At 55.2% G+C, this 9310-nt stretch overlaps 1 protein-coding gene across 1 annotated transcript; it reads right to left on the bottom strand.

Moving 5' to 3' along the window:
* Positions 1–4634: 4634 nt before the first annotated feature.
* Positions 4635–8917, bottom strand: ZFP36L2 (ZFP36 ring finger protein like 2). The gene is made up of 2 exons (XM_021701238.2): positions 8576–8917; positions 4635–8057 (listed from the first exon to the last, which is right to left on the bottom strand). Exons 1-2 carry the CDS (start codon positions 8624–8626, stop codon positions 6624–6626), a joined length of 1485 nt encoding a protein of 494 aa, XP_021556913.1. The 5' UTR covers positions 8627–8917; the 3' UTR covers positions 4635–6623.
* Between the last annotated feature and the right edge of the window lie 393 nt (positions 8918–9310).

Below are 9310 nucleotides of genomic sequence, written 5' to 3'. Positions count from 1 at the left end.
ACCTGCCACATACATCAGTCCAGTGCCCCCCCACCCCAGCAGTGTACCCCTCCTGTGCTCCCTGGTGCAGGCTGACAAACAGCAGTTTCCCAGTGACCCCACAATCCCTTCTCAAGTGGTGCACGGCTCAGAGACAGCCTTGCAAGCAGCCCCTCACCTGTCACCGTGAGGGTGCTGGGATTTGGTAACGTAAGGCCCTGGACCTGCATTTTGAAGGGTCCCTCTCCCCATAAAACTGGCCCAGGGGAGGGGGTCCCAGGCCATCCCACAGCCCAGCCCAGCCTCTTGCAGAGGGGTCACTGGGAATTCTGTGTTTCACCAAATATTGCTGGGCTATGGAGTTTTATTTGAAAATAATTTTAATTAGCTGGAAACTAGGAGTTTAATAAATGGAAAACAGAGAACTTTCCAAGGCCATGGCTGGGAAACACTTGCTTTTTTAAAAATTCCGCCTGGCTTCATAGGCCAGCTAAGCACCCTGACACAAGGGTCCGATTGCCAGAGGAATCCACAAGGAAAACAAAGCTTATTTTTAGAGAAATATTTTAAACTCGGTTTCAGTGAGCTCAGGAGTTTTCTTGTCTGTCTAAAATCCTTAATATCTTTCCTTCTATTTCAGAGCTGCCTCTCACCCCAGAGGGCTCAAGAACTCCTATCTGATGAGAGCTATTTCTGTACGGAGGAAAATAAAGGGGTCCCCTCCCCCTCTACCCAGAGAATGAATTGTTTCTAAATATGTCCCTGCAGTCAGGCTCCGGCGGCCTGTCCTTGGCAGGTGTGCCGGGCAGTAAGGTGGGTCTGGGGTCCCTGCAGGCCTGTCTGCCATCCTCCCACTCAGCCCTGTTCTGCCCACCACCCTGCAGGAGACAGACCACGGCCTGGCCACGATTTCCGGGTTTTGAAAGCAGTTCTCAACTTGAAAAGAGGCCTGCTAAAAAGGGCTGCTTTTCCTCTGTAGGTGTTGTTAACACCCTCAGCCGCACAAAGACACATCCAGACCCAAACATACAGCAACACCCACAGAACCTTCCTCATGCCCCACAGAGCCGCACGCCTACCCACACAGCAATAGCTATGCTCACCCCCAGCAACAGACACCCCCCACATACCCACCCACACCCCCCCAGCAACAGACACACCAAACCCAGACCCCGACTCACACAGAGGCCCTTGCACACCCCCCCAACAGCAACAAACACACCCACACCCAGACCCACACTCACACCCACACTCTCAGACTCTACGGACACACGTACCCCCCCACACACACCAACAGCCCCCCACGCCAGTACTCCCAGGCGGCAACAGCACACAGACCCCTGAACACCCGCATACAGAAGGCTCGAACATGTGCACACCCAGCTGGCCATGCAGGGACACAGAGACACGCACACCCCCCCCCCCCCGACACACCCTTAGACACAGCAACACTCAGATGCTTTCCAGGTTTAGCAACATCAGGAGAGCTGGGAGAAGCCCCCTAGGCAGGGGGGCAGGCCCTGGAGGGGCTGTGGGCTTCCTTCTGCTGGGGGGCGGCGCTCACCCACCTCCTGGGCCGCCTCGGCCCCGCCCCTCCTGCTTTTCCTCCTTTCCTCCAGCTGCGGGCAACTCCAACTGCCCTGGATGGCCACAGGTCTGCACCACCTCCTGTGTGCACGACAGAAACCAAACCCAATGAAATGGGGTAACAACAACGGAGGGTGGCGCTGGTCCTCTGACGGAAGGGGAGCCTGGCTGTGGCTCCCTCGGCTGCCCCAAGTCACCAGGCCAAGGACTTGGCTAGAGTCACCTCTCCTTTGCTCTTGTCACCATCGCCAAAACGGGGACAGCAAGTGCCTGGGGATGGTTCCCTCCCAGTTCAAACGCTCTCTAGGGTTTCCTCCTCGAACAAGCCCAGTCTCGGGGTGGGGTGGGGGCGGGTTCTCAGACCCCAAGCAGATTTTAATACCCAGCGTCCTCTCGCTGGGCCAGACCTGGGGCCAAGAGCTGTGCTTGTCTGTCCTTCCTTCTCTGGGCCCTCCCAGGCCTGGCCCTTTCATCCAGTCTCCTGAGCCGCTGTGGGGCTCGCAACCCCTGCCGCCCCCAGTCTCTTCCCATGGGCGGGTGCTGGGCTTTGGCCTTTTCAATCTTTTTTGGGGGTGTGTGTTGTTGTTGTTATTGTTTTTCCCTTTTATATACTCAGCAGTAGATTCAGACAGAGTGAGGGGCGGCAAATATGTCCATGTACTCATCCCCCCTCTGAAATAATCTAGAAGGTGGCACATACTAATGGGGCTGCTTAAAAAAAAAATATTTTCGTTTTCACACAGCCAGCAGCAATGCCACTGTTAAAACATTCTTTTTTTTTTTTTTTTTTAAGAATTTATTTATTTATTTGAGAGAGAGAGAGACTGAGACAGAGGTCATGAGCAGGGGGGAAGGGTAGAGGGAGAAGCAGACTCCCCGCTGAGCAGGGAGCCCAACGCGGGGCTGGATGACACCGGGATCATGACCTGAGCCAAAGGCAGACGCTTAACCGACTGAGCCACCCAGGCGCCCCCACTATTAAGACGTTCTCAGGACGCCTGGGTGGCTCAGTCGGTTAAGCGTCTGCCTTCGGCTCAGGTCATGATCCCAGGGTCTTGGGATGGAGCCCCATGTTGGGCTCCCTGCTCAGCTGGGAGTCTCCTTCTCCCTTTGCCTCCCCGCCCAGCCTTGTGCTCTCTCTCACTCAAATAAATAAATAAAATCTAAAAAAAAAAAGACATGCTCAACTCCCTCCCATCCTGGGCTCCTTTTCACAACTGGCTGCAAAAGAATTTTATCTTGAGTGTAACACAGTCTTGGACCCAGTGAGCTCCAGTTCTGCTCCCCAGCCTGTGACAGGAATCCTGGCTTGTCCTTACTTGCAATTTTTACTTCTAGTCCCCTTCATTTACAAGAATACTTTAGCACAGAGTTTTGTTTGCTGTTCATTCCAGCCACTGCAGAAAGACAATGACCGATATACCCTCCATTGATCTGCGGCAAGAGGAAATTTCTGAATGATTCCCCCCCCCCCCCAGCTTGCCATGCTCCACTGGGCCTCAAACACAAAACATCAGATCCTAGCAGTTGGGCTTTCAAACAAACCAATTTTTAAAAAAATGAATGTGGCTTACCCCAACAAGTCTGACATTCCAGCCGATCAAAAGTACTTGTTTAGAAGAAATAAGTTTTGGAATGAGGTGGAAACAAGGCCTCTGAAATGCAGCTTGGCCTAAATAGCACCGCATTTCAGACTTTTCCTCCCCACTGCACATTCTTTATGGTGGAGAGGCCAGGGAGCCCGCAAGGTCCTGCCCGCCGAGCCCTCCTGGGCTGCAGGCTTCCCCTCCCCCACAGCCGAGGCCCTTAGCCAGGGGCCCGGCATCTGGGAGAACTCTGAAACTGTTGCCCATCCCCGTTGGCAGCCAAGCACCAAAACGCTCCAGTTAACACCAGCGCAATCACGGCTAACGTGAAACAGCTGCCCGAGGCCCCGCGGGCTCCAGACCGACCCCCCCCACCAGCCGGCCCGCCCGGCTCAGCTGGGAGGCGCAGGAGACCCAGCAGAGGGGTGCAAGCAGTGGATGATAGGGCCCAGCTGTGGTAGATAAGAAAACAAACTATTGCTAAATCTTTTACCTACTTTGGAAAAAAGTGTCTGAACTGGGGGGTGGGACGTGGGGGTAGGTAGGCGGGGAGGAGGGAGAAGGGAAAAACAGGAATTGATTTATGAACCTGACTTTGAAGTCTTGAAAGTGACGGTAGGAAGAAAACAAAAAGCAAAACCAAAAACCAAAAAACCGTACCAAGGTTTTGTTCAACTGTGTGCGAACCGGCAGACAAATTGGTGCCGTTTCTTTTTTTCTTCCTTCTTCTAGAGGCCTGGGCTGCAATTTGCTTTCTGGCCACTTACAGTCGCCTGAAGCAGACACTAATCCTTTTGCATAAAAAACGTGTGCACTCACTCCCAGAGGAAGCTGTCCGCATAAACACACATTACCCAGATATAAGTTTGACCTGTTCCATCTTCCTCCTCTTTCCTTCCTCTTCGGACAAGGACACAACCAGGCTTCCCAAAGTGCAGGCAAAACTCTGCTTCCTCAGCCCGAGAGAGGCTGGGCCTAACCCCACCGCCTCCTCTTCCGCAGTGGAACACTCTAGGGGCCTGCAGGCCTGGGGCTGGCCATACCCTCCCGCATTCCCCACCCTAGCCCTGGCCGCTCCGTTCCCTGCGCGTCCCAGCAAAAAAGAAAAAAAATAAAAAAAAAATCGGACCTTCAGCTGCCACCGCAGACACGTGACCCATTTGGTGACTCACAGGCGGGCCACACCCCTTCAGGCCTTCAGCCAGGGCCTGCCACCAGCCAGCCAGCCAACACAGGGATGCATCTTATTACCAAGGGGAACAGCTAACTAATGCCCTTGACAGTCCAAATAATTACTTCAGCTGAAGAACTTGCTATAAAATATAGGGGCAGGCCATTCTGAACCCGGCCTGTGCCAGCTCCCAAAATCTTAGCCCCCCAACCCCTCCGAGGCCTGGGCGATGCCTGACAAGGTGGTGGTAAGCGGAAACACTCGGATGTTCCAGTTTGGGAAAAAAAAAAAGCAAGCATCTTACACATTAATACCTTTTTTCCCAAAAATTTTATTGGGGGAAAACTACAAAACATTTACAGTACAATGTTTACAGTCACAATTTGTAGTGAACTGATTCCCCAAAATATATTACAACTCAAGTTGACTTATCTTGTTACATTCAAAATCCTACTTCTGTCAAAGTAGTCCAGAGTACATACATACATAGTGCTCCAACTGTACCTACGTACGCACTAAGCTACTGCTCATTCATCCGCTGTCCAGGAAAGCATTCCTGCCCTTCTACACACGCAAAAAAAAACAAAAGTACAAGTTTTGGAATTTTCTGTAATGAAACAAGGCATATTCATGTACTACATACCATTTTTTAGCACTAAGAGGTGGCCTCTTCACTTTAGATCTATATAAGAAAGTGGTAAATATCTTTTCCTTTTGTGCAGTTGAACCCATCCTACATTCAAATTCTCTCAAGGACTAATAGAAAAATACTTATTTGGTTGAGGAAGATTTAAGGCAAGTTCTGGCCCTTCCAAAGGCACTGTGAGACTAACCCCCCACCCCATTATTGCTACATAGGTCTTTATACGCAGAGTAGGTCACAGAATTGGTGGAACAACAAAGCTTTTTCTTGTTTAAAAAAAAGTTGGAATGAGAAAAGCATGCCACATTGAAGCCTGATTGCAAAGTATGTGGTCAACTTTTTTTTTCATTAAAGTTGGATGGGCTACAACCATTATACATTCTAAGAAAACTCATTAAGATATTCCTCAAACTACTTCCACAGCATCAGGATTGATTTCTGTAAAGAAATCATGCAATCTTTCAAAATTTACGTAAACAAGGAAAGAAATTAATGAAATAAATATTACATACAATCTCTTAAATTAAGATTTTTTTACTCATTTACAATAAAATAACCAAGTGAAGTTACAAAAGGCATATATTACTGTGAAAAGAACATACACTCCACATTTTGCCGATTAATAATGGCAATCATAATTTAACATAATAAAAGAATATATATCTATTGCTTTTCATCATACTTGATAAATACAGTATGAACAAAAATTTCAATGTATACTTTTCACAAGATAATAAATAAGTTAAATAGTTTTTTCATATTGAGTTGTGGTGCAGTGGTGCGAAATCAACTCAAAACAGCTAAAAATTCAGCAGTTATTCCCCCCAACGATTAGGAACTAAGCTCTGCCCAAGGCTTCCAGAAAAGAGCAGACAAAATGGTTCTAAAATTAAACATCCACTAAGTGGTGGCAATAACACCAGTAACCAGTAGGAAACTTTGGAATGCAGGTGGGGTTTTTTTTGTTTTTTTTTTTCCCAGACGTAAATAACTTTGTGTCAAACAAAAACCTATGGAGCTGAAGACTACAATCAAGGCATATTCCTGGTACAATATTGGATTCCAGAAGCTTAGAGGTTTAGCAAGGTGGTGGCTGGCTGGCTTGTTTACACTGGTCTGAGACAAACGACAATTAGGAACTTCTCTCGAGATAAGAGTTCCCACATCTGGACTGTAACTAATGCTTTTCAAGTGAAGATATGGAATGGTGGTTGGTAGCTGCTGGTGCTGGGTTGATTTTTTTCCCCTAAAGTCCCAAACTCCTAGGAGACCTAAAGAAGTTTTAAGTGTTTGGTTTTTTTGTTCTGTTCGCATCACAACTGCCCTGTTGTGAAAATTTTGTTCATCAATACAAAAGTTCGTTGGCTTTTTTTGCTCAACAAGAATGAAACTTCGTAATAATAATAAAAATAATTAAAAAAAACCAAAAAACAAAAAAGAGGAAACCGAAAGGGGAGGGGTGGGGGCCCCTCCCGGCACACAAGTTCGAGTCCAAGTGCTCGGTGCGGCCCGCAGTCTGCTCGTGGCCTGTCACCCCCCCCCGACCGACTCCCGTGCCCCTCCCCGCCCCTAACAGGACTCCAGATGGCAGGGGCGCCCTCCAACAGCCCCAGAACGGCCTTCCCTTCCTCCTCCGCGCTGGCGCCCTCTTGCCGCCTCAGTCGTCGGAGATGGACAGGCGGCTGAAGATGGGCAGGCGGCGGCCGGGGTCGAGGCTGGGGGACTCGGAGCCGCTGAGGCTGCCCGAGCTCAGGGAGCCGCTCAAGTAGCTGTCGCGGTCCGACAGCGAGTCCGGGGGGCTAGGGGGCGCGTCGAACACGGGCGACTCGGACAGGCGGCGCGGCAGCTGGAAGCTGAAGGGCGGCGAGGGCGGCGCGGCGGCACTGGCAGGGAGGGGCGCGCTGGGCGGCGCCGGGGGCTGCGCGGGGGGCACCAGGCCCTGCTGCTGCTGGCTGCGATAGTACGCGGCGGCCACGGCGGCGAAGCTGTGGGTCTGGATGGCGAGCGGCGTGATGAGGCTGCTCAGCTCCGGGCCGAACGCAAAGGCGTTGTTGGCGCACGAGGCCGACGAGCAGGCCGCGCACTGGGCGCCCGGCGCGAGCAGGTCCTCGGCGCCCCCGGTGCCGTACAGCAGGGCCGCGGCGGCCGCAGCCGCTGCCGAGGCACAGCACGTCGGGGCGCCCGAGGGCGTGGAGGCCGCGGAGGCCGACGAGCAGGACGAAGCGGACGAGGAGCAGGACGAGGCCGAGGAGCAAGAGGGCGGCGGCGGCGGCGTGCGCGACGTGGGGCTGTCGAGCAGCAGCGGCGACTCGAGGCCCCCCGGGGGCTGGTGGTGGCCCGACGGGAAGCCCGAGAAGCTAAGGCTGTGATGCAGCTTGGGCCGCGGCTCCCGGGGGAAGCCCAGGTGCAGCGCGTCCCGCGCGCTGAAGGCGCGCAGGTCCCCGGAGGCGCCCCCCGACGGCGCGGGCCGCCGCTCGTCGGCGTTGTGGATGAAGTGGCAGCGCGGCCCGTAGGGGCAGAAGCCGATGGTGTGGAAGGTGCGGCACAGCTCCGTCTTGTACTTGGGGTGCCGGGTCAGGCTGCGCAGCTCGTGGAAGCCGTGCGCGAACTGGCACTTCTCGCCGTACTTGCACGTGCCGCTCTCCTCAAAGGGCCGGCAGAGCTCAGTCTTGTAGCGCGTCGAGTTGATCTGCGAGCCTCCGCCCCCCTTCTGCTGCTGCTGCTGCTGCTGCTGCAGGTGCAAGAGGTGCTGGCTGCGCTCGCCGTTCTCGCTGAACGAACGGTCCCGAAATTTGTTCTCCTTGTTCAGCAGGGCTGTGCCGCCGCCCCCTGACGGCTCCTTGAGGGTGCCGTAGGAGGCCGGGCCGCCCGCCGCCCCGCTGCCGCAGCTGCTGCCGTTAGCCGCGCCCGGGAACTTGGGCGAGCAGCTGCCGGGGCTAGGCGCGGGGTGGGCGAGTGCGTGCAGGTTGCTGGCCGAGTGCCTTCGGAGAAAGCCCGGCGTGAAGCCCGAGCTAGGGGCGGCGGCCACGGGCGTCCCCACCGCCTTCTTGTCCAGCATGTTCAGATTGAGGTTGGCCAGGGATTTCTCCGTCTGCCAAAAGGAGGGGGGCGAGGACGGGATGAAATATGGGAAGGGAGGGATGAGTTGGGGCGAGTTGCAGAGGAACTTCAGCCTTCTGATTCTTCTTCCTTCTCGCAGATTTCGATTCGGCCCCCACCCTCCACCCGTACACGCGCAAAAGAAGCAAGTTCGCGTTGGGAGGAGCCGACTCCCACCCCAGGCCGCGGTCGGTTTCGACATGTGATCCTCAAGCCCGTGGGCCGCCAGCCTGGGCGGCGCAAACCCCGTCCGGGAAGCCCCGGGCAGCGTGGCCGCGGTCGGCGCCGGAGAAACTAAACAGCGACAGCGGCTCCCTCCTGCCCTTCCTCCCTGCTCCTTCTCCCCGCCCACAAAGCACGAGCACACACTACAGCAAACTCCAGGACTTTTCCCGACCCCAAAGTCAAGGTGGGGAGGGGTGCCCCCAAAGCGGAGGGCAGAAGCAAAGTCTGAAAACTCGAGGGGCTTCCTGCCTGCCCGCCTTCCTCCCTCCTTGTTCCCTCGCGTACCTTGCACAAGAAGTCGATATCGTAGAAGGCGGACAGAAGCGTGGTCGACATGTTTCTGGATCGTGTAATGGTCGGACTTGCAGGCAGGGAGGTCCGCAGGAGCCCTCGGGGCGGTACGGCCGGGCTCGAGCCACGACGAATAACGGGTGACCGGCGGGGGAGGGACCGAAAGTTTGCCGGGGGACGAGACTAGAGGGAGAGGGAAGCAGCGTGGACTGGTTTGAGGGTGCCCGGGAGTGCGGAGCGGGGGGGAAAAAGGAGAGAGAAGCAGAGAGCGCGCCTCCGCGCCCCGGGGTGCCCGGCCCGCCCCCCCCCCGCGCGGAGCCGACGACAGCTCGCGGACTGCTGGAACTCCGCGGCCCGCGAGCGCGCGCCCTATATAGAGCCCGGGAGCGCGGCAGCGGCGGGGCGGGCGTGCCGGGGGAGGGGACAGAACGCTGACCCCGCCGGGGTCTCCAGGCAACGCCGCCCGCCGGCTCGCGTACGTCAAGCGCCTTCGTGGCCTCCCATTGGCCGCCGCCAATTTTTTTTTCCTCCGGGGGAGGGGGCGGGAGGCCTTGGGGCGGGGCAGGGTGCCCGAGCGCCCGCGGCGGCGTGGAGTTCGTTCCTGTTGGGTGCTGCCGGGTGGCGGCGGGAAGATAAGGCTCCCCTCCTTTGGGGTTGCACTGTTGGAAATCCCCTGCACGTTTAACGTGGCCAGGGTTCTGCAGCTCTGGACGTGTCTCTCCCCGTCCG

The sequence above is a fragment of the Neomonachus schauinslandi genome, chromosome 10 (assembly GCF_002201575.2).
Source record: "Neomonachus schauinslandi chromosome 10, ASM220157v2, whole genome shotgun sequence".
Classification (NCBI taxonomy): domain Eukaryota; kingdom Metazoa; phylum Chordata; class Mammalia; order Carnivora; family Phocidae; genus Neomonachus; species Neomonachus schauinslandi.
The sequence above is the reverse complement of the archived record's forward strand: the minus strand, read 5'-3'. Positions and strand labels throughout refer to the sequence as shown.